This window comes from Phasianus colchicus, chromosome 8 (genome assembly GCF_987193195.1).
Source record: "Phasianus colchicus chromosome 8, bPhaCol1.hap1.1, whole genome shotgun sequence".
NCBI lineage: Eukaryota > Metazoa > Chordata > Aves > Galliformes > Phasianidae > Phasianus > Phasianus colchicus.
The window spans coordinates 23,703,202-23,727,180 of NC_143443.1; the positions used below are offsets into that span (position 1 = coordinate 23,703,202).

General features: G+C 45.2%; 1 protein-coding gene across 6 annotated transcripts in view; it reads left to right on the forward strand.

Annotated features, from left to right (window-relative positions):
- Positions 1-23,979, forward strand: part of SUFU (SUFU negative regulator of hedgehog signaling) — an 87,450-nt gene that overhangs the window by 53,507 nt on the left and 9,964 nt on the right. For 2 of the 6 annotated variants that reach the window (XM_031597581.2, XM_031597582.2), the window contains exons 9-10: positions 9,927-10,061; positions 11,507-11,645. In XM_031597581.2, coding sequence (XP_031453441.1) covers positions 9,927-10,061; positions 11,507-11,645 — 274 coding nt within the window. Of the gene's footprint in view, positions 1-811; positions 890-3,576; positions 3,616-5,078; positions 7,648-9,926; positions 10,062-11,506; positions 11,646-23,979 lie in introns of those variants that run through there. The other 4 variants (XM_090145422.1, XM_090145424.1, XM_090145423.1 and 1 more) reach the window with 4 other exon arrangements.

Consider the following 23,979-nt stretch of genomic DNA (forward strand, 5'->3'; position numbering starts at 1 on the left):
GTAAAGTAGGACAAGGTGGGCCTGTAGATCTGTCCTCATTTGTGAATTTTGGCTTCAGCGAGCCTATAGGAAATTACCTGTGGTTTCAAGCCATCTGCAGTATCTGCACTTCAGTCTTATGGGTTTCTTTCCTTTCAATCTTAGGCTTATTTCAGTTACTAATTAAATCTTTTCCATCAATTGTAACTTTTTTTTATCTAAGTGGTAAAGAAAGGCACGCGTCTGTGCACTCTCTCATTTTGGTATTTCCTTTGGTTTCCTAGTCTCCTATGAACACTGTGTTCCAAGAGTAAAGATAGTAATGATATCAGTTCTTGACTATAGTGCTAGGCAGCATCCTGCTCTATTTCAATTCTGTTTTCATTCCTAATTCAAAATATTCCTTGAATAGAACCCTGATGTCCTTTCTTGTTTCATTTTCTGGGTGACCTCTGATTTAGTTTGTGTCCTAGTATTTCTGATTTGCCTGGTACTCTGGGGGAAGTATTAAGTTAACTGCTGATGCTGTGTACTAATAAGTAAGATGATATATTGGTGCTTATAAAAGAAAGAAATAAACAAAATCTCAGGTGGCTTTATTACAGCTTTAGGAATAACCTTATTTTTTATATATACTAGATCCTGACCTGACTCAGATTCTGAGTATATTGCCTTGTGTGAGGGTTGGTCCCGTTAGACCATTGGTTGGTCCCACTGGCCCTACTGAAGAAATACAATGACACTATCTGACTTGCAAGCATCACACCTAGCCTTAGAAGGCTGAAAAGTACTGAGCAGGTTTTCTCACAGATGCTGGGCTTTGCATTCCCAGGTACAGCTCTCTGTTTGCAATGGTTGGGGGAGACCAAAAACACTTGGGTGCTCACCAGGTCAGAGTGGCAGCTGATGAGTAAGTTGCAATGCTGGCTGGCAGTCATTGCTTAGATAAGAAGGCTGTACATTATCCAAGATATGATAAGCACAGATACAGTCAAGACAGAGTGCTGAAATGTTAAGGTGGAGCACACTGAGTTTTCAACTGTGCTGAGACAGAGAGGAAGGCAGGTCAAATTCACAGCTTCATATCCTTGGTAGTAATCTTTGTAGCAAAGTTGTCTTACGTAGCAGCTGCAGACCCACCCTCCCTGAAGCCCAAACAGTAGGAGAGGCTGGTTCCCTGTGTTTGTTTCCTAAAAGATCAATACATTACTTTGAGGTCTGTGGTTACTGCTGAAGAAGCTGATAGCTAGCCTGTTTCCCCATAATAGCAATGCAGTTAACGAAAAAGACTACTGTGTGTTCTGCCAATGTCACTGGTGATAGTTATCATCTGAGTGATGGAGGAAATCTCCTCAATTCAAAGAGCTGTGTGTCTTCATATTTCCTTCCTCCATTCTTACCCACTGCTTTGAGAGGACTTTGGAAAGGAGCCTTTTCAACTTGTGCAGTGTTTCTTCCTTTCCAGTTCATGTAATTGTTTGATGCATTGACAGTATGGTACAGCTGCAGTAGTACAGGAAGCTCTTATAAGCGTGAGCCTTTCTTAATTCTTCTTTTCTCTCTCAGCATGTCTTAAGCATTTGAGCAAGGTTGGACAACCTGCTCCTTAGCACCTGGGTGTGGTCCAAAGTCTTGCAGTTCCTACTGCTGCAGAGAGATGTAGCATAGGAATTCAGTTTTTGCATGTAATAGTATATCTGCATCCACATTGCCTGTAGGTAGCTGCAGTAGCAAAGGCTGAGACATGAAACACACACAACTCAGTGTAGATAATTTCATAAGACCTACAGGCACCTGAGGTGGACAACTGCCCACAGATCTAGTCCTTCTTGTACAAGAGTCTGTACAAGGTACCTTGCTTTGGGCCTGTTTGGGATGGCTCTCAGTTCTGCCCTTCACAAGTCATCTAGCTATTGAGCTTCAATTCTAAATCTATAAAATGAGACTAATAACAATGTCATCTTCTTGAGGCACCACCAGGATAAATATGTTAACAATTACGAGGTGCTGGCTGATGGGAACCAGGCTTGTGTGTAATCATATCCTGCACTGTACACACCAGACCATAAAATATCAAAGCCATGGTTCGTTGCAAGGGTCCTGTGAATAACTGGTGCGTTAGGGGCTCCTCAGGAACTTGACAGAAACACTCCATTGGGGCATGGCAAAGTGTTCCAATCTACTTTCCATAGGGACCACTGCAGAGCCCTGGCCATCAAATTTGCACTCAGCTGACATTAGGATGTTAAAGGCTGACATAGACTTTAATGGCTTTGTGCAGAAGAGGAATTTGCTGTTTATTTATCATAGATTTGCAGCCACAGACTGCTTTCCTAGTAGCAATCTCCTCTTTCTTTTCTCTGGCCCCTACCACCCACACACAATAATCTGTCAGGGTTTAGAGTAGACAACGTATTCCACATTCAGTGTCATTAAGTGCATCAGATCACTCAAACTTTTGAACATTTGTTTGTATGAAATGTTGGGATCCAGATGCCACATGCCACATACATTTCCCCAGCTTTGTGTTGTTACAGTTTTCAGTGCTTATGCAAAATCCTCACATTGTTTGGATGCAGATAGGACTCGATTCAGTGTTCTGGCTCCTGCAAAGCACGTACTTACATGTTAAGCATGCATATTACCAGTTGTTCACTGTCCCAGAGTCCTAAAAAAAGTTCCTTTGAGAAAAAAGCTGGTTTCTGTCAAAACCCTTTTGGGCAGCTGTAGTACTTTGATTCATTAGTGTTATTACTGTAGACTGTGTAGCCATTTTTCTGCTATGGATATGAATAAAGGCACTCTTAATGCTTAAAACTGCATCAGACATCTGTTTCTCAAAATGACTGTTAGCTCAGTTCATAAGCAGCCATTAAATCAGTTTGTATGCATTTAAGGAAAAAAAAAACTAACAAAAACTAAATTAATCTTTGGAAACATGTCTAATCATTTTGACCATAGGTAACATAATACTCTTGACTACACCTTGGAAAAATGAGGCTTGTATGAATACAAATGTACCCTACAGTAGAACATAATTTATTTTTTAGGACCCATTGGCTTGGTAGGTGCTGCTCAGGCACATGGAAGGGTGAGGCTCCCCATCTCCTTAACTGCAGATTCACTGTGATTGGATGCTGAGCTGTTCCATTCAGATGTCAGACTAAACACTGCTGCTGCTATGGCCTCTATGGGCTGGAGGCTCCAGATGTCAAAGATCAGTGACACTTGTTGAGTCTCGCTTATTTTGCTGTTTAATTTCTTGATGTTGTAAACTCTGGAGCTGTCTGTCTTTGTGCTGTCCTGTGAGGTGGGTGAGTAGTAGCCCCACTTCATAGATGAGGACAGAGGAGTTAATTTGCCACAGTTGCAGTGAGAGCCAGGGTAGGGATGGGGGTATTCTTGACCTTTTTCACCACTTAAGGGTCCCCTTGATCATGCAGCACTGCTGAAAATGATGTTTTTCTGCCCCTTGGCTGATTCAGTCATACTGCTCCTGTCAGCTGAGGCTGGAATAGAAACCCAGAGCTAGCAAGCTGCATTACTATATGAGCTGGAGCTAAAATTATCAGTAATTGCTACACTTCATTGTTCTAGGTTTCAAGTGATGCCCACGCACATCCCTCGTGTCTCAAGGTGAGGTTTGATAGCGGAAAAAGGTCCCCAGGGCTGTGTTACTTGGACAAAATGCAAGGGTGAACCAAAATCTGTCTGTTGTTTATCACTCTCCCTTTTCTCAAGAAGAATAAAGCAGCATGGTTTAACTTGTGCATGGTTCCCATATTTCTGGCTGGGATTTATTTCCCAGGGAGTGGCATGCTGGTTCCTTGCCCACTCATGCACAGTGGTCATTTGTCCAGGAGCCCACAGCAGATGCCCCAAAGACCTTAAATCCCACTAGCATTCGATTTCCAAGCAGAAGAACAGGCAGAGTCTAGGGATCCCTGCACATATGGTTGCTCTGTGTTCGTATGCTAATTCCATCCAGCCCGGAACAATTTCCAGCTGTGTAGGGAAATGAAGACAGGCTCCTGGCAAATAGAACGGGGAACAAGCCTCTGGCAGGTGGGGCTGGCAGGGCTGTCCTGGCTGTGACCTTCTGATGCAGGGCATCCCAAGCATCCCAGGTTGTTGCCCCTCCTTTATGGGAAGTTGTGTCACTCCAGAAATCCTTCTGAAATCACTCCTGGTGATTTCAGTTGCTTGCTGTGATGTAGGATCAGGTTTGGAGCATATGAATGATAGTGCAAGCTTGTGGGACTGGAGTCTTCTCTCTGTGTAGTCTACTTGATTGGTAAATAGGGCATCCTGATTGCTGCTTTCGTTAAGTGCTGTGTGCAGCATTGGGTTAATGCAAATCAACAAGCTCCATTTGAGTAATATTTCTGAGGAAGTTCTTAGGGTTGTATCAAGATGTAGGATTTGCTTTGAGGAGAGTGTGCACTTTGCTTCTCCCAGTTGCGCTAGGTTTTGCTTGCTGCTTTCCTTGGGCGGAGGGGAGCTGTTGTCTGTATAGCTGGTTTCCTGTCTTCAGTTCTTGGAGGCAAAGTTTTACATAAAGGAGAACATTTCAGCATTCTCTGAAAATGTCTCGTTTTGGCTAGACTTTCTGATTCTGCAACCACTAAGCAGTAAGTTTCCAACCCAGGCCTGCTTATTTAGGCATGCTCCCTCATCGAGTCACATTCAGTGGTGTCTTGCTTGAATAAGGAATGCTGAATGGGGGAGGCAGTGTGCTTTAGGGAGTGACTCTCAGTGTGAGCCTGAGTGCTGGGTGACAAGCCTGCGAACTAGAAAAGCAAAAGTCTGGAAAACCAGTGTCAGTAGAAGTGCAGAGTGCTCACTATGCTAATAATTTGCATTTCTGCATAGTTTTCCTCAGATGAGAATCAAAAAGTGCTCTGCAAACATTGACTTAATCTTTGCAACACTCCTATCTGGAAAAACGTCTCAGTTTTACAGATGGGGAATGTGCTGCATAAAAGGGTGGTTTGGGTCTTCAGAGTGCCAGTGGCACAGCCTAAATCTCTCAATCCTAGTTCAGCTGTAGGTCTGCAACAGTCTGGGCCCTGCAAGCACCAACAGTAATAACTATGCAGCTTTCCAAAAGGGCAAGAAGATTGTTGCTGCTGGCATTGTTCTTGGAGCCTTTCTGCATCAGGAAACGCACAGAGAACCTCTTTACCATCTGGCTGAACCAGGATGATGAGCCTCCAGGTTGGAACGCTTGAGTGAGCCTCGTCTCAGCATGACCACAGCAGGATCCATGCAGCAGCCTCCTCACTGGTTCTGCGCTTGCCTCTGTGCCTCCATGACGTGTCCTGTAACACCGTGTGCCAAGATGCTCTGGGCTCTTTCCCACAACTGCTGGTTTGTCCTTCAAGGGAAACTGTGGGAAAGACACTGGAAGACTGCTGGCACTTAAGTGATCTTTGACCGTATCTTCATTAGAGAGTGAGGAATTTTGAAATAGCCCCAGCTGGGAAGAAAAAGGGAAAAGAAAAAGTGGGGCAGCCTTTTTCTCCCAGCTGTGTAAGCCTGCTCTAATTGTCTGCATCTGCTAAGTCATGGCACTGACGCTTGTACCAGGAAGCAGGGATCAGTGATGTAAGTCAGGTTAGCAATGTGATGGGCACCCACCCTCACAGAGGCACTGCCATGGGCAGTTTCTAAGAATCTGTCCTTCGTGATGTCAGTACCTGGATAATGGCTTGGAAATGCAGAGAAATTGTGTTCCATGTTGGTGATGGAGCTTGGAAGAGAATTGTGACCTCCTCCAGTAACAAATCTGTGAGATCAAACACCCCGATCATAAAGCAGGATGTGAATGCAAGAATAAATAAACCTTTCTTAATCCGATCAATCTGGTTATTCTGGAATCCCATAAAATAACTGCCATTGGGACTGCTTGAGAGGAGGTTGCCATAAACATGACTTACAAGGAGGGGACATCCAAACTTTGCGCAACCTGGTGATTGCATTGGCGGTTTTCCAGGATCCCCCAAGGGCTGCTGCTAATTGGCATAAAATTAAGCAGATTGCAGCTACTCTCATCTTTAATACAAAGAGAGGGCCCCCGGGAGGCTACAGGTTGCAGCGTGTGGCTGCTTCCATCATGGAGCACAGTGCGTGGGGATGTTTGGCTCCTCGGGCTCTTTCTCCCTATTGAGGGAGGTCTGGGGAGGCTGAAGTCCACAGCAGAGCCCTTTGCAACAGCTTGACCACCCCTCTTTCAAAAACAGTGCTTTGCACGTCAAATATGGCTTTGATTAAAATCATGGACTGTTAATCAGCATTCACAAGATTAAAAAAATAATAATAATTTCCTCCTCTCCTCCGCCCAGAAGCAGACTATTGGTAGAAACTGAAGCTGGAAAAAATACTTGAAAGTCAGCTAAAGTCACCTTGGTAACTGCAGCAATACACTTGCCCAGAATAGGAGACATCAAACCCAACTACAAACAGCTTTAAAGAAACAAAAAGAATGTAATCATCTAAAGAATTAATCTGACAACTGCCCACATTTACACCTCCCACAAGCTCCCAATCAGAGGGAAATGCGCTTTAATCTCCTCCAACCCCCCTCCAGTTTCACAAAACACTAGATGCTCAGTCCTCAAACTGGGACATTTCCGGTGTGCTGCTTCCATTTAAATCTACTGCCTTTCCAAATGCAGCAGTCCTAGCTGTTGCAGACTTGTTTTTTCTGGGAACTGAGAAACATGACTTTTTTGTGTGGGTTGGATGAAGTATTAAATCTGGAATAGACAAAGTTTGTGGCGTTTTACGTGATAGTCAGCTAGAGCTTAGTCATAACAAATAAAACTCTACTGGTTTCTGCTGCTGGTTTATTTGGTGATGGGGTGGAGGAAGGCAAGGGCTTATGGGTAGCTGACAGTCATAAAACCAGATATGTTAGTGTTAGAAAGCAAACTTTTTCTAAATTTTCTTCTGCGGATGAAAAGTACAAGCTGTGGACGGCAGTGTGTGTTATGATGTGAACTTCTCATTGACAACACCGTAGATGTCCTGGTGATCCTCCATCTGGGCTGTCACCCTTTGGAAGAATAAGTACGAGCATTTCTGTTCCCAGTGGGGGAATACTAATGGGTCTTTAAGAGCTGCTGCACATCTTCCAGAGATGAAAGTCACATCCGCTTTGTGGCTTTCCTCAAGCACCATGCACTTCGACATCTCCAAGCATATTGCAAAGCTGTAGGATGTACCATGTCCTCTTGATGTGCTTAGTCCACCACGTGGCCACAAGTTCCCAAACACAGAGCTCTTGCTTAGAAACATATAGCGTAGATAGAAGGTGGCAGGGTTCTGCTGTTGGAGTTTCACCCTCAACCTCAAATAGCTGAAATTGTGTGAGCCCCACTAAGGTGAAACAAGAAACACTGAAACCGTGACTATCTTGGAAAAGTTTCGTGGAAAGGATTAATTATTTCATGTCATTCAAAGTATAAACTACCATTTTGCTTCACTCCTTCACCTTTTTGACAGAAGGACTGGTTACTTATTAATGTGAAGTCATAATTATTGACAGCCTTAAAGTCGCAACAGTTCCGTTTGATAGTTATACATTAGTCAACATCTTCTCTCGAGTGTATAATGACAAACAGCATTTGCTGTTTCTAATAAGATTTAGAAAGCTTTGCCCCTTTTCTCCAGAATATTGTCGTCATTGCTATTATTGCATTAACAACCGGAGGCTGTTTCCCCTCAGGACTGCAGCCCCATTGTGCTAGCAGCTGTACTGGCTCATGTGGTGGAAACTGAAAAACCCACCTTCATTACAGAGGGTTTGGAGTCTGGGGTTGCTGGGATCCGCCCTCTGGCAGTCTGTCCTTCCAAAACATGGACCTACAGCACTGGCTGTGGGACGCTGGGGTGGGAGACATGCCTGGCACACTTGAGCGATCCAGGTGAGAAGGGGACAATCTCCTGTCTGCCGCAGTAACATTGCTGTGTAACTCCCCATCCGCTCCAGGGTGCATAAACTCTGGAGCTGCATTTAACAAGTGCAAGCTTATGGCCTGCTTGAAAACCATGTGTTGCTAATGGCTGACCCTTTTGGTAGGGATTGATAAATTAATGATTGGAAGCAGTAGACCACAGGCTGACTTTCCCACAGTTCACTGTGTATATACAATCTGATAAGGAAGTTCAGGCAAAGCTTAGCTTAAGGTCAACTGATCATTAATCAACTGTGCACTTCTCAGGTAATCAGCCTGCAAAATGCTGTCCCACTCCACTCTTTGAAGACCCCACCTACAAAGAACTGTAAAATGTTTGCCCAAGTAGATTAAACACAGCTTTAAGTGCCACCTATAGACTACAAAGCACATTGTGTCTTTGCTTCAGGGTTAACCCTCCGGACCGACACTTGGCTGACTGACAGACAATCAGCCCACCCCGTGCATAAACTTTATCCTGACCTACTGTGTCCTTGCTGCGTCCATTACTCTTTGTGTGTGGCTAATGCACAACATGAAACACATTTCATCTTGCAAGGAGATGAACTGGGCTACTTCTTTGTTTTCTCTGCACGTTTCTGCCCTGGACATGCAGGATATTTGCAGGCCCTCCTGAGATTGAGGCTGAGCTTGTACCTTTGTATTGTAGTGAGCAGCTCAGCAGTCCAACTGCAAAGCTCTCCTAGGCCTGGATGCCAGGGCAGAGGCAACAGACTGAGCTGCTTTGGAAGCTGTTCTGAACTGTATTGCTACGTGTGTGGTTGATGGAAGTAATTTGGGGACAGCACCCAAATGTAAAGTCAAGTAGAGATGGGATGGGTCGTGAGGGTTTGTGAGGGTCAAGCTGTTTCTTTACATTCCTTTCCAGATGTATGTTCAAGATGGCTCAGCTTGCATGGAGGATGGATCTGAACATGTTTTGACAGTGTTCCCAAATGCAAACTACTCAGCCTGGTAGTGCTGTTTGGTTTTTAATGTGGCAAAACAGAACCACATTAGAATATGGCATCTTTCTGTCAGCTCCCTGCTTTACCTGTCTTCCTCTTCTGGTGATTCTGCAGTATAGGAATTATCTAAACTTAATATAAGTCTTACTTCTATTAATTACACCAGGTGACAAAAATATAAATCACTCGTCAGACTCATCGCACCAATTCATGGCATTCTCAAAAACTGTAAACTCCATGTCCTTCCTTCTTTGTTCTGGACTATCATGTAACTGCTCTTTGAACACATAAAGTGTTTATGGTCAAGTATTTTGAGATACACCTGCTTGATTATCTGGAGGATTCTATCTGGCAAAGTTCCTAATCGTGTAACAACATAACCTTTAGTCATGGCTTCACGACATGCTGGCCTTGCAGAAATGAAAAAAATAGGAAAGCAAAGGTGCACTGCCTTAAAGCAGCCCCACTTCAAAGAGAAGTCTGTCCTGCTCATTATGAGCAGTGTCCATCTTTGGCTGTTGCACTTGATGCTGGTGGAAAAGAGTTCTCAAAACCTTTCAGTTGAGCTGTGGAAAGAAGTGATTTGGATATAGTTGTAGGAATGCCTCAGACCTGAAAGACAGGCCATTGTTTCCTGCAGGTCACTGCCTAAAATATCCTGAAGACACAGCAAAACGGAGAGGGAAGGCATACCTGCTAATGTTCCTAAGCTATTTTTTAGTGGTTTTGGCAGAGAATGCAGGTTTTCTCCAATTCTTCCCAGAAATTCTATTTCTTGTGTGCTGTAAAGGGGAAGAATGCAGCAGGTGTCTTCACCAGTTCTGATCCTAGGTCATCAAACAAAGGCAGCAGCATACTGGGACTGATAGTCTGCGGGAGGCTGAGTCTGTGAAGGGGTGAGAACTCAGATGTGTCTTCATAATACTTTGGTCTTGTGTTCCTCAGTATTGACACAGTTGATCTGAATCAGAAACAGCACACAGTGCTAGGATCCTAAGTGTGCATGTTCTGTCTCTCTTAGAAGCCGGAAGGACAGTTTAGAAAGCGAGAGCTCAGCAGCTATCATTCCTCATGAGCTAATCCGCACGAGACAGCTGGAAAGCGTGCACCTGAAGTTTAACCAGGAGTCTGGAGCGCTGATTCCCCTCTGTCTAAGGTGAGTAGGGCCATCCTTCCTCCTCAGCTTCTGCAGCTTTCGCCTTGTGGCATTGTTTCACCATACAGACATGCATGCAATGGTTCTTTAAAGGCCAGAGCTGAGATTATTTTGCTAAAACACACTGGAAACAGATGATTCTTTGCATGTATGTTCATCATGGTAAGACTGTTTCTCATTCTTTTTTTCTGTCCTCCAGTATATTTTAGTGCACTGAAACAGGACAGGATTAGTATGTCTTTATTATTAATAGTCTAATGCTGGCGACTCTGATAAAGAAGGGATGTCTTATCATATTCTGTCAAAGAAATCCCTTGAGTTGTTAACCATGGCTTACGGACTCAGACACAAATATTTGTGCAAAGCCTGTTTGCAGTCAGTTTATGCATGCAAGTGTATTTTCTAGTCAAATTCTCTCACTTACATGAGTGAACGAACAGAACATTGTGTGTACCCTATGCATTATCTTTTCAAGGTTAGGCTATGCATACCACTATATGTGACTTTCTAGATACTCACAGTTTCAATCAGCACTCTTTTAAAAAATACATGTGGCAAATGTAGTCGTTAGCATAAGACAAACGATTGCAGGTGATTGAATTACTTTGGCTTAATGAGTTACCTGCCTGTGGTATCAGAGTTATCAGCAGCAGGTGCACACTCGCCTGTGCCTGTTGAGAAACCAATGGGATAGCTGACATGAACATATTTTATTTTACATTATAAATGTGTAAACACTCTCTGTCCTGATCAGTTAACACAGCTTAACTTGACCAGCAGTAACTCATCAATCAGCTGTGACCCTGTCATTGGGTGCCATATATCTTACCTTAAGTTTTCCCAACTGCATATTGGAAGCCATGCTTGCATGCAGAGGCACTCAGCCTAAGTACCACAGGCAAAACTTTCCCCATGGAAAGCACTGAATGAATAAATGGTTATACATATGTATCTTCTAGGTATTTTATTGAAATGCGTAAGTAGTGCAGGTTACATCTGTCAAGCATCAGGGCATTGAATTACTAGGTATTGTCATTGTAGGTAAGTTTGATCCTACTGATGATCCTGCTTAGAAAAGCATCATCTCACTGCCACATGATGCGGAGTCTGGATCCTCTCCTGCAGTTTTCTTGTTTCTGAAAGACTGACAGTCCCCTGTCTATACATGCATCAGGGCTTAATCATGGGGGCACCCTTGCAATGGGATCCAGTTAGGCTATTCTAGTTCTGAAACAAGGCCCCACATTATATAGGGGAGAATAAAAGAGAACTTGCCTCAAAAGACTTGTGATGGGCTAATCAGTCATACATTCCTAAAAAATTAATAGTTGCTACCTTCGGATGGCTTCACATGCTGATGGCAGAATCTATAGTGATACATCTTCATTGATCTGTTGAATGCTGCTCACAGCCTTTCAATTCACACACATATGTCTTATTTCCAGGGGAAGGCTCTTACATGGACGGCACTTTACATATAAAAGTATTACAGGGGACACAGCAATCACGTTTGTATCAACGGGAGTAGAAGGAGCATTTGCTACAGAGGAGCACCCCTATGCAGCACATGGACCTTGGTTACAAGTGAGAGAGCCTTTTTCCTTCCCTTTTACATTGTCTTAAGTATGATCATATGTTAAAGGCTCAAAAGTGTAACAAACCTGTTTAGTATCTCTTACAGTTCATGCAGAGTATTTTCAGTGATTGTGAACTCAAAAATAATGGTGAACTGTTAATGTTTATGTCATTGGAGCTCAAATTGATGAGCAGTGGCTGGAAAGTTATAAAATTATCTGTGAATACAGTAGTATCCATTTCCTGGAGTCAGCAACACTTTGAAGACTGTATTTGCTCTTGATTTCTTCCAGAAAGGAATTTGGGGAGGCAGAGTGGAATGACCTAAACAAGAACAGAGCCAGGGTAGAAGAGCTAGCAAGCTGATCTCTAAAGAAGGCTGTGGGACTTCGATCCTACAGAGCCAGGATCTCAGTTTTACGTCATCCTTTACAGGAGGGCAGCACAGAGGGTACAGCCTCTCAGTTTTACCTCTTTCTTAATGATTCTGTGACAAAAATGTGCGGTTCCTTGAAGCACCCACATATTTTCTGCACCAGATTGTTTCTGTATCACAGATTTCTCTTGGAACCTCCCCATCTGCTTGGTGTTGAGGGTCAGCCCTTTAGAGCCAGGGATGCACAAATTATATGATGGCATAGCACTATTCTAACCTTGAATTTCTTCTTGGTTATAAACACATTGCAAACATAAAAAAAGCTTTGAGAAATATGTTTATACAGAAAAAAACATCTCTGAGAGACAATATACATGCAGTACATCTCTGCCTTCACTGTTGCTGTAGCATTCCTGCCTCCCCTTCTGTTTTTAAGGCAGAGGTTTGTTTTTGCATTGCAGTATTGTAGTTAACCTTCCAGTGACTTGTTTTCAAGGCATTCCAGTGCGTGTGTTCATACGTCTGGAGGACATCATACCTTGAAATCTGTATGACTTGTAAAGGAGCTGATCTTGGCTGGAATCATCTCGTGTAGGGATTTCAAAGAACTTACATGCTTTGATTGTACTGACTGGAAAGTGCAACACTCCTGTAATGATTAACAGCAAACGGTCAGGCTTAAGGGTGGGTCATTTGCTGTTGGTTCCTGTGCTTGCCAGCATATGATACATGGGATCTTGTGACTGTGTTAACTCCAAACATAAGAGTATTTGTCTGCATTTACATCACATCTTGAAATGTATTGATGTGTGGAGTAGTCATGTAACCTCTAAGAGTGAGGAATGGCAGTAGTTAGGTCACCATTCAGGCAAGTAACCAATATTAACCCTTATGAGCCCAGTTGCTTCTGTGCCTATTACTGCAGTGCTGAAGATTAAGCAAGTTTTTTGGAGTATGTGGAAGGGAAAGGTGAAGAGCTTCTGGCTCCTGAGGGATTGGGAGAAGCAAGTTCCCTTGCTTATCCTGCACAAGATCACTGTATTGGATCTTCTCTTCTGACATGACTGACTTTGTGCTGGCTCCTGCCCCATCCTGTGATAGGAATGAGGGAGGACAGCCTGGTTGGGAGGGGAAAGGAAGCTAGAAGCAGCCTGGGACAAGAGGAGGAGGACCTGGTTGTGTGAGATAGATGTGGGAGTGTCTGAGGCTCTTGGCTTAATATGCAGTGCAAGGCTTCTTCTGTGCTCAGCAGTCCCTTGTGGTGTCGGGAGTGGAGGAGGGAGGTTCGCATGGCTTTGCTTCAGAAGTAAAAGGCATTGTGGTGCATCGAATTATCAAGGAGGCGAGTCGTGTTAGTTTAGACCTTTGCAGCCTGAGCAGGCAGAGTTGGCAGCCCCGCAGAGCTTTCACAATGAGGCCCAGGGGCCTTTCCTCCTCCTTCGCCTGGGACCCTGGGCTCTGCAATGCAGAGGCTTGTTGCAAAGGTATGCAAACGGAGGGATTATGGAGTGGAAGAGAGATGGCAGGTCTCTTCTCCTGCAGGTTTTTCTCCTATCTTAGAAAATGGAGCCTGAAAAATCAGGGCCTCCGCTCTGTGCAGCAGCCAGGGACTGACTCCTTTTGGGCCTGAGTGCTGGTGCAGTGAAAGCCCAAACTTGCAGACTAAACACAGCACCTCCTGTTTACATCTAGTGGGCTGGAGTGGAGCATGTCCAAGGTGGGTCAGGCCGAGCTGAGCAATGAACTGAGAGTTGCTGGCTGTGGCAGGTGCTTAACGGGTGACAGGAGTTTGGCAGGTCCTGCGCTGTTCCTAGCAGACAGGTGTCCACATCGCTGCCACAGCTCATGGCAGGAGCCCTTTTAGCAGTCTCAGCAGAAAAGGCAAGGAATCATTAGCCTACTACGATTGTGTGCCCCATTTCTGTCAACAGTCTTTCCAGGTCACATTTAAGGTATGTTACTGGGGGAAGCCTGTCCTGCTGCTGCCCATGCTCAAGGGATGATTAGATTATTTCATTCTCCAGAGCTGTCAAATTGGCACCTTTCCCAAGTATTTGGATTTTTTTTTTCATTTAAGTAACATTTAATTAGTTCTAAGAAGCTAAATTCTATTAAAGGTCTAAGCATGTCAGGCTGGTTTATTTCTGAACTTCTTCCACTGTGTCATGTATTGTTGAATAGGGAAATTGCTTTGACTCAGAAATGTACAAACATATTCAAGAAGTCCTCCTTGTTAACACTAGACTCCTGTTTATATGCTAGTTACCGTGGCAAAGTCTCTGATGTGTAACACTTGCATTAACATTATACATGATCAAAGGCTTCCGTCCTTCTTTCTTCCGTTCCCCCTTCCCCCAGCGCCGTGACAGCAGTATCCCCATGCCTCCTAAGCACCCCTCATCGCCTCTCCTTCCCGAAGGGCAGATGTTCCAGATGCACAGAGAAAGGCTGGGCAGGAGCTGTCTGGCCTGGTGTCAGAGAGTTAAGGATGCTGATCATATAAACAGACTCTGACATTAACTGCCCCACAGAGACATTCATATTCGTGGTGGAGTGCCCGAGCTTCTTGGTCTGAGCATGCCAAGCATGCAATTCATCACAGATCAACCTTGTTTGTCTGTATGCCTACCCAAAGCAAGGTGAAGTTGTGCGTGTGTTCTCCTTCCCTCCCTTACTTGTGTTCAGGCAGATGATAGAGACGCTCTGTTGAAATGTCTTACTGATCAAACCCGACCCAATAAAGTTGCCTGAGCCTTTAATACATATTAATATTATCCTGGGGTAGTTTGTGTCAAAGCCTGTCAGCATGCATCATCCTTTGGGAATTACCATCATTAAGTCTTCGGTGATGGGAGTCAGGACATGCTTCTGCAAAGCTCCTCTGCTTTTATGTGTATGTCTAGCACAAAGCAGACTGTTCTCCCCTCCTACCTTGCTCACCTGGACTGCTTACTCTCCCCAGAGGGGAGAAGGAGGTTTGTTTAACACTACCTTCAGATAATTTCTACTCCTGCTGCTTTAGGCAGTCATTGTTCTAGGGAAGAAGATGACATTCAAGTCTTTGATCATGTGCAACGTACATGTTACGCATCAGATATTGCTGCAAACTCTGACATACGAGCCCATACAGTGCAGTGAAAACAAACTTAGAGAGTCCTCGTTAACTGCAAAATCAAGCATACAGAATTTAAGAACTATCTGAACAACAGTCTCTGCAGCTTAACCTTGCCCTTGTTATGTATGTGTATTTCAATATCATATCTAATTGAATGTTCAGATGTATTTTTTACAAAGTACGCCACCTCATTCAGCGCAGAAGGATGCAACATGTTTTGGGGAGTAAGGTAGACTCTCACCTATAGGACATCCACTTTGTTTGTTTGTCAAAATTAGAACGTGTATAGTGAATGAGGCAAGTAATTGCAGAAAAATCAGAATAGTCCCATGGTGAAGCCTGTTAAGTGTTACCCTGGAGAACTGAATCCTGTCCCTACCTCTATTATTCTGTTCTTTCTCAATATTATTTCCAGATTCTCAAGCTAAAATATTCACAAGTGGCAACTGAGTTTGTGTTCCCCATTTTCTGGATGGCCAGCTTGAGAGCTGAGGTCTGATCCATGTTCCCAGTGGCACCAGAGGCCAGGAGGAATTCTGCTGCAGATCCCCTGTGCTCCACAGTGCAGAGTAGGCTGGAAAAGAGGGACCTGTGAGTCTTGGGGCAGGCACCTGCAAGAAGTAGCCATTCAGACTCAATTTCCTCTTCACTTGTTTTCCTCTGTCTGTTAAGGAAAACCTTCTTCCAGTCATCCTGTGAAGATTAACTTAGTGCTTGCAAAGCATTCCAGCACCACAGATGAACACTAGAAGCAATTTCAGGAAGATATTAAAATTCATTCTTGCAAGTCAGGAGAGAGAAAAGAATTCCGTGGGGTAGGGGGCCAACCTGAGAGTCAAGACACACTGAAACCCCTCTGCTTTTATAGGTTTTCTCTGAGATTTTGTTATGTCTCAGCTTCTTTAGCTCCCTCCCCCATCTGCTGCATGAAAAGGAGTGCTCCCTGCCTTGCAGAAATGCGAGGCGGAGCATGTCAGAGGCTGTGAGAGCAGTAGGGACAGTAAGATTAGGTACTTCCAATGTAATCCGTGCTGGCAGTAGTCGGATGGAGAGTACTAAATAAAGGGGAAGAGAGTAGGAGGAAACGGGCAAACAACTTGAATGATAATGAAAAGAAATGATGACTAATGCTGCATTCAGTGAGAAGAACCATCCTGAGGACCAAGCAGGGCAGAGGTCTTGTGGGAGAAAAACTGCAGGCAATCTTGTGATTACAGATTTGTTTCACGATGCAGACATTCACTGGGGCTGAATTAATATTGCACAGGCAGTTTCTATTCAGCCATTTCCAAAGTTTCACGTGCCCAGTATTGCTGGTCTCTGTAGAGGTTTTTTTTTTCCAGGTAGTTTACTCAGTTTCAAAACAAATGCTGTTAGGCTGATGGAAACCATGGATCATTTGCAGTTAGCATCCTCTGATCCTCAGCACAAGGTCTCTGTCTCCACGTGAGCTCTGCTTGCCTCCCATGCCAGCAGGGTTGCAGCGTCCAACAGACATGGTGTGGATGCTGAGGCTGTGGAAAAGGGGCTCCCCTCCCGTCTCCCTACCCTTTGTGTCACCTCCGGCTTTGGCCTCTGGTCTGCCCTCCATCCTGTTTTTCTATGTCTTTGTCTTCCCCTCATCCTGGCCCGTCTCTGCTTTTCTCTCCTCCCCTTCATTCAAGCTGGCAAATTCCTTCACCTCCTCCTCCACATCGCCTGACTTCCAGCAGAAATGCTGAGAGCACTGGAGAGTTTCCTGCTTTGCGTCCTGATGTGCCTGGTGCCATAGCAATCCCTCGTCACTCAGAGGAATGATCAAAGGGGAAAGTCCTACTTAGCAGCCTCTGCCCTGTGTCTGGGAGTGAGCTGCCTTGGGCTGGAGCACGTTCAATGAATAAGGGACCTTCAGTGCATTTTTCTGCCCTTCTCTGAAAGGCTGCGGGCAGATCGTCACTTTCAGAGGCTTCTGACTTGGCAAAGCATTCTCTTGATAGGGAGAAAGACTTTCCCTTGACCTTCGGAGCTCCTCCTGAGGGCTAGTTCCAGTGCTCTGCAATAAAATGATTATCCACATTTGTTACCACTGCCGGAAACTACTTTTTCCAAAATACCTCTCTGAGATAACTTGATTCCTTTTCCCCTAAAAACCCTTAAAAACCTAAAACAAGACATCCAGCATGGAAAAATAAGTAGAGGCTTAGGACAGCAAGGTCAAACTTCTGGTAGAAAACGTTAGACAAGCATGTCTGTAGGCAGGATAGGTACATGGAGCCCGTGGGAAGCATCCAGCTTTCAGGAGCTATCAACACACGCTATCTATGTTGGCAATTGCAGGGTGGGGGGAGATTACTGTGAGCAGGGTCATAGGGGACAATCCATTCTTTTGGTTTGGCAACCTAAGTGAAAAATCTGGGAAAGAAGAGCAGACCAAGCTCAATCTTTAAATATTCTCAGTTTTTCTAGCTGAAACAAAAGCCTTAAAGAAACCAAAAGCAGAAGAAAATCCTTTTGTGTTGAATGAAACCAGAAATAGAAGGTTTTCTTCAATAAAAACAGACCAAAGGAAAAAAAAAAAAAGCAAGTTTTGCAGAATGGAGCTGGGGTTGTTAGAAGTTTTGCCTTCTCTAATCAACATTTGAAGGATAAAGCACTCACCCAGGATATGAAAAACTCATGTTTTATTCCTTTGCTTTTATTTCAACCACTATTTCTACTTCTTAGCTTTATGGCCACCACAGCTATAGGGTATTTTTGTTGTTCCTCAGCTCATCCAATTGGAGTTGTTCCACATCATATAAAACACTGAATTAGTCACAGAGACAGAGAGCACAAGAGAATGACTCTGTTCCGGTAGAGTTAGGACATTCCCCTGGAAATGAGCACATCTGGTTCTTCTCTCTGCTATACCACATGTTAAATCATTTATGCACATTGGCATAATGGCAGCAGTAGAGGTTCAAAGCAACCTTTGTAACAGCTATTCTGGTGCTTGAGTTGCTCACCCATTAAGTGGCAGCTATGGGTTGCATCCAAGGGATTGGTTTTTGGTCTCCCCAGACTAGAGTAGCTGTGTCATGCCCAGCCTGGTGAATTTAAGGACAGTGTCCACAAACTGCCCGAAATCACATACAACTACAGCCTACTCTTCCCCAGATGCATCTGTCCCAAGACAAACATTTTCTAAATCTTTTAGGTGGCTTCCCCCAAATTCTTGGGTCAGGCCTAGGGCAATCTAAATTATCACTTTCCAGTAAGTTTATCATCTTCCCACAACACTCCCCCAAATCTCTTTCTGTTCTTTTTTCTCACAGCCTCATTTCATGAGACACCAGGAGAAACAACATTAGAAGTTAAAGCATCCCATTAGGTCATCATGATCCACTCTTCAATAGCATGTTCTCTAGTCCTTTGTCTAGGCTAACTTTGCGCAAGTCAAGTTCTCCCATCCTTCCTCAACTGCCAACCGACTATCCTCCAGCCTAATGCTCCTCCCTTGCTTCTTGAGCTACATTTTGACTACTCTTTGTAACTCTCCTCTCACCTGGTTGGAGCATTTGCTGAAATGTCTGTTCTGCCTTAGCATTTTCACACTGAAAGAATTGGTGTTGCTTGGCTCCCTTGCCAGCTCTCTTCAGCTCAGCCAAACTTTGTGTTTACTGGAAGCAGCCCTGTCTACAAGATGGATCTCATCGGGCTGGACCTAGGACTAGCCTTGTAGCTGGGAATATCATAGGAGATCCCACAAGGTCAAAATCTTTCAGCATCATCATATACTTCCTCTTCTGGAATTGTAACATCACAGTGTGAAGCAATAGGGTCCCTCAGGCATCTGTGAGTGGATGTTTTTCCTGTACAAGGAGAGTTATGAATCTCCTGGAAGAGCAACAATGGAATTTCCCATCAAAGGTGTTTGTTGCAATGCTGGTACCTTGGAGGCAGTACTGAGATGGTACGGGCCTCTTCAGGCAGAGTCAGGGCTGGGCATGACGTAGAAAGATAATGACAAGGCCAGAACCATCAAAGCAAGGCAATGTGAAGAAGGCCAAGCCAAGGGGAAAGCCAGGAGAGGGGCTGGGGATGCTCATGGCACAAAGCACAAGTCAAGGGGTGTATTGGTAATGTCTAATTTCAATGGGAAATGCTGACACACCTTAGCTGCATTTTCTCTGTGCTGTCAACAGGAATTAATCTGAAACATTTTTAGGGCAAAGGGCTCCTAAATGCTGCTGGGTATTTGCAGAAGTAACAGATGACATGCGGCTTAGGGTACAGCTGCTCCACCCAGCCTAGGCATAGCACTTGTATGGATGAGCAGTGTCTGAGGAGTGCTGGTGTGATTTACATAGTGGTTTATTGCAATACTTCTCCACCTTCTCTGCCTGAGCTGTACAAGCCAGCTCTGTACTAAGTCCAGATCTAATAAAACCTTTATTTTCTTTGACAAACCTGTTAGAAAAGCAAGTGGCAATGTTTAATGCAAACAAAGCACTAGGACAAAGTGTGGGATCATCTGGTTTTGTTTCTAGGTAGGCAAGAAAGTGGGTTTTATCAGTAAAAGCATCCATGCTGATTTGTCCCTGGGCCAATTGCTTGTATTTTGCCCTGAACAAAGCACATTCCCTGAAGCTAGACAAAGCTGCAGCTTAATTCCTAGCTCAGCTTCTGAGGGTCTTCCAAATCAAAGGTGTGCCAGCTGTCCTAGGCTGTCAGAATCAGCATGTACTGTGGTCCACAGCAACCTCTCCTGTGCTGAGAATTTCCAGTCCTCATGGTAGCGTTGAACTCTAATGTGCGAGAGAGATGGGGTGTTAGGTGTGGAATGGTACCCATAAGCTGACTGTGAAGTCTTTAATGTTTTACTAAGCACAAGTTGATTTCAAAGTCAGCTGAACTAGCCTAGAGCCCCATGACCTTGTGAACGTCTTTAGATCTCACCTGTTTTCCTGCATTTGCAGCTGCGTACCTGTAACAAGTCACAATACAGGTTTCTCAACTGTCTGCGGGTATGAAGGCTTCGACACAAGCTCCTTCACCTGACCTGTAGCTAAGTCCTGTAGGTAAGAAGTAGGTTTCAGACAAGCTCAGGTGGGATTTACCACGAGAGGGAGACATCATGCTTACAGCATTCCCTGAATACATCCACCTGAGTGGGGCTGCCTAGCACGGTGTTTTGTAATGTGTCAGCATATGCAGCTATCGGTGAGGCAGAGGGAAATGTGGACCTTGATTGTTGCAGTAGGTGCCTCTGATAGAGAACAGATACTTCTCTTGTGGGTAGTCATCGTCTTCCGAGCTTCTGCAGCATTACTGACATTCACAGAGCCACAGAGCGCATGGGAAATGAAGAGTGAATCTGCTAGCAACGGGATGGCATCTGTCTGGGCCTCTCTGGGTCAGGTCACAGAGATCCCAGTGTAAGCAGAACTGTATAGCACCAAAGGGAACGTCCCAGATAGCCCCAGCTGCTTGGCGAGGCCGTTCCCTGTACATACTGCAAACAGCCATGACAAAGGCTGAGTTACACCCTGCAACCAGCTTCAGCAGGCCAGGAAGGCGGGAATGTTTGCACAGAGCTGTGAAAACACAGAGCTGTGAGCAGCCGACCGCTATGGCTCCAGGAGAGCTCGGACGCCTCCTCAGCACTGCTCAAGAGATGTCATGGGAGGAAAGGCTGACTCTGTGTTTTGGATGGCTTCATTTGTCCTCCAGATTGCAAAGACTCTTCCCCTAGCTGGAGCTCTGTTTTCGTTGGGGAGTGAAAAAGCTGCTTCATCATTATGATCTCTGTGCAGCGTCCTGTTGATAAGATCAGCTAACAGCATTGAAGGAAAACTCTAGATTCAGGCCTGAAATATAAAGTGAACAGAGCCTATTTGTTTAATTTGGGCTTCTAAGGTTTAAATCCCAAAGGAAATTAAATTAGGTGCCTAGAGCAATGGCAGTCTGTCATGTTTATTTGCTGGGAATGTCACCTTTAATATCATGCACATATAACGTGTGTGTGTTAATGTAATGGGGTATCATACTGTGCAGGAGCAGGCATGCTACAAGAGCTGGAAATGTGAAATACTGTGAGCGAGGGAAGCTGAGATGGGATCAGATTTATTCTCATCCTTCTCCATAGGAGCAAACACCAGCATGAAGCTGTTCTGCTGACTGCAGGTGTGGATGTCGTCCTGATCTATGAGCAGACCTTAGTGCTCTTGGGTCATTTAAATTGGGCTACTTCTAAAAGGAGAAATGTTGTCTGGATGCAAATCCAGGACTGCCGTGCTTCTTGCTTCAAAGCCCTCTTAGCAGCTGGTGTGCTGGGAACGTGTGCCTTCTGCATCCTCAAGTGAGTTCTGGAGTGCTGCAGGTTCCCTGAGCTGAGGGATCCCTTAGCTTACCAATTTGGTTGCACCCGTGCTTTAGAGATTCCCTTCTACTCTAGGAAGGAGGACAAGTTTCCCCAGCTGCATGGGGCTACGTAGGAAGCTTTGGGGTGGTTTGTTTCTGACTCAGACTGCTGCAGGTTGCTGAGGATGGGCTGTGTGTCACACACTGTGTGAATGTCACTGCAGCAGTTTGTCACTGCAGCCAGAGACACTTGCCCTCCACCAAAGTTAACTATCTATGCAGGGCTTGCAGAACAGCACTGCAATCTTTTCTCGGCCTGCTCCAAAGCACAAGCTGCCGCCACTTCGATCTCACAGCCACAGTCCATGAGACAGCTGAGCTGCAGACTGCTGCCCCACTCTGTCTGTCAGACCCTTCAGGGAGCCAGTTCAGCTCACTAAATCAGTGGAAGCTGTTGTTTGGTTGCTGGGTTTTTTTTCAGCTGGATTAACAAAATCCACTGAGAGGGGATGGTGAGCTGCAGATGGGCTTGGCTCAGGGGATCACACCCCACATTAGTGCTTGTCGCACTGCTCCACATAGGCTTGTCTCCACTCTGCAAGTCTGTGGCTTAGCCAAGACCTGACTGGTTCCCCATTTGCTACCTCAAGCCCTTGCTGATCACCCCTGCTCACCCTGTGTTGTTTTCCAGCAGCAGAAGAGCAGCTGGCTGCCTCCACATGTGGTTCCCATTTCTTCTCTGCCTCTGGCACCTTGGGAGCGCCCAGGGGTCTTCCTGCTGCGCTTCTCTTCCAGTCCCCCTGCCAAAGATGTGACTCCTCATTCCTGCTCTCTCACCCATCCCAACCTCTGGCATTTTTGCTCATCCGTGGAGGGCTGAATATTCATTTCCTCTTTGCCTGATTGCTGTGAATACCAATTCCTCCTCCTTTTTCCGGCTGCTCTGTACATTTTGATGTCTGCCAAATTGTTTTCATTCCCTCGCCCCATTGCAGGCTGCACCTCCGCAGAAACTGATCTGCTCTACTCAGAGCCCCAGCTCCCCACCCAGCTATCCCTCCTGGGCTGAGCGATCAGGTTGCCCTCCTGCCTCTGACATGGACAGTCAGCTTCCTCATTCTGTGAGCAGCCAACAAACGAGTGTCTCCAGTTCAACAGGCAGGATAGTTACAGCCTCCTGCAAGGAGACTGCAGCAGTTTGCAGTGGCACTGCGTGTTTCAGTGCAATGTTTCTCAGCTTGCCAGTCTGCAGATTGGTGCCAGGTTGCAGAGTTCTGTCCAAAGCAGCAAGCTCCTGGCTGCTAGCTGAAGCAGAGCAATTTCCAGGCTCAAAGTATGAACAGAAAGGCCTGATGGGCTACCTGCATCCAGGCTGAGCAGCTCAGTCATAAACCCTGGCCTGAAGCCTGCTGCAGGTTGGATCTAAGTGAGAAGGGGAATTAGTGCAGAGTGAAGGCTACAGTTCCCTCATCCCCCAGGAAAACAGTGTACAGTGTTGGCAGGGCAGCAGGGGTGAAAGGAAGAGAATTCAGACACATCATAGCTCTTGAATCTGGATTTGGTGTTTTCAGATCAAGTTTCTTACTAACCAAAGGAAGAAAGGGAGTACTCCCTTTCTTCTAGCCAACAGCCCTGCTGGTATTACCAAAACAGAGGCCAGCACATTCAGCTAAGTAGCCCATGTTGCCCAGGCAGTCATGCGCTCCCTGCTCCCATTCCTGGCTCCAGGAGCTAAAAGTGGCTTCCTGCAGGGCCATGAGACAGCCAGGCCAACCCTCTTCCAGCCCAGGGCAGGAGGAGACAGGATAAGAAAGGGGTCTGGGAATGGTGACTGCTTCGGGGATGGAGAGCAGTGCCAGAAATAGAGGAAAGAGTGGAGTGAAGGAAGGAAGGGAGATGCAGAGGGAAAGAAGTAAACCTGTAGGTTGAAATAGGAATAACATGCTGGATTCTGCCGTAACTCAACTCCCAGGAATGCCACTCCAACACACTTGCGTTGCATGGGGATGTTGTCCCCATCCCACACTGCATTTCCATTCCCATTCCAAATCTGCTGACTGCTGGGGACTTCGCATCTGCTGCAAAAAGAGGCAGAACATGTCTGGTTTTGGCTATTATGTGCCTTTCTAAAGAGAGTGCAGGTTTTTCTCTCCATGAGTGCAGGGTTTGCTCCCCAGTGTTCCTCAGCGTTATGTGAATTGTGGTCTTCATGGAGGTCCACTTCAAGAAATCAGATGAAAGCAGCACCATCTCCTACTGCCTCTCTAGCAGTTGTTATCTTGACCCCTTTTCCTTCTTCCCTACTCTGTCTTTCTAAAGCTGGACCTCTAATTTTAGTCTTAGGAAGATAATTGAGGGTCAAAAAAGATTGCCATATAATTTTAAAGTTTTTACTGTGGTTGAGGCAGGAGGCAAAGTTAGGAGCTCCTTGCCCTTAAGCTGATGTGTTGCAGGAATGAAGAACATTCCTGGTACAGTTTGCTCAGTGGAAAAGTCATTCTGTTGCTTGGCAGTTAGCTAAAACTAGGAGT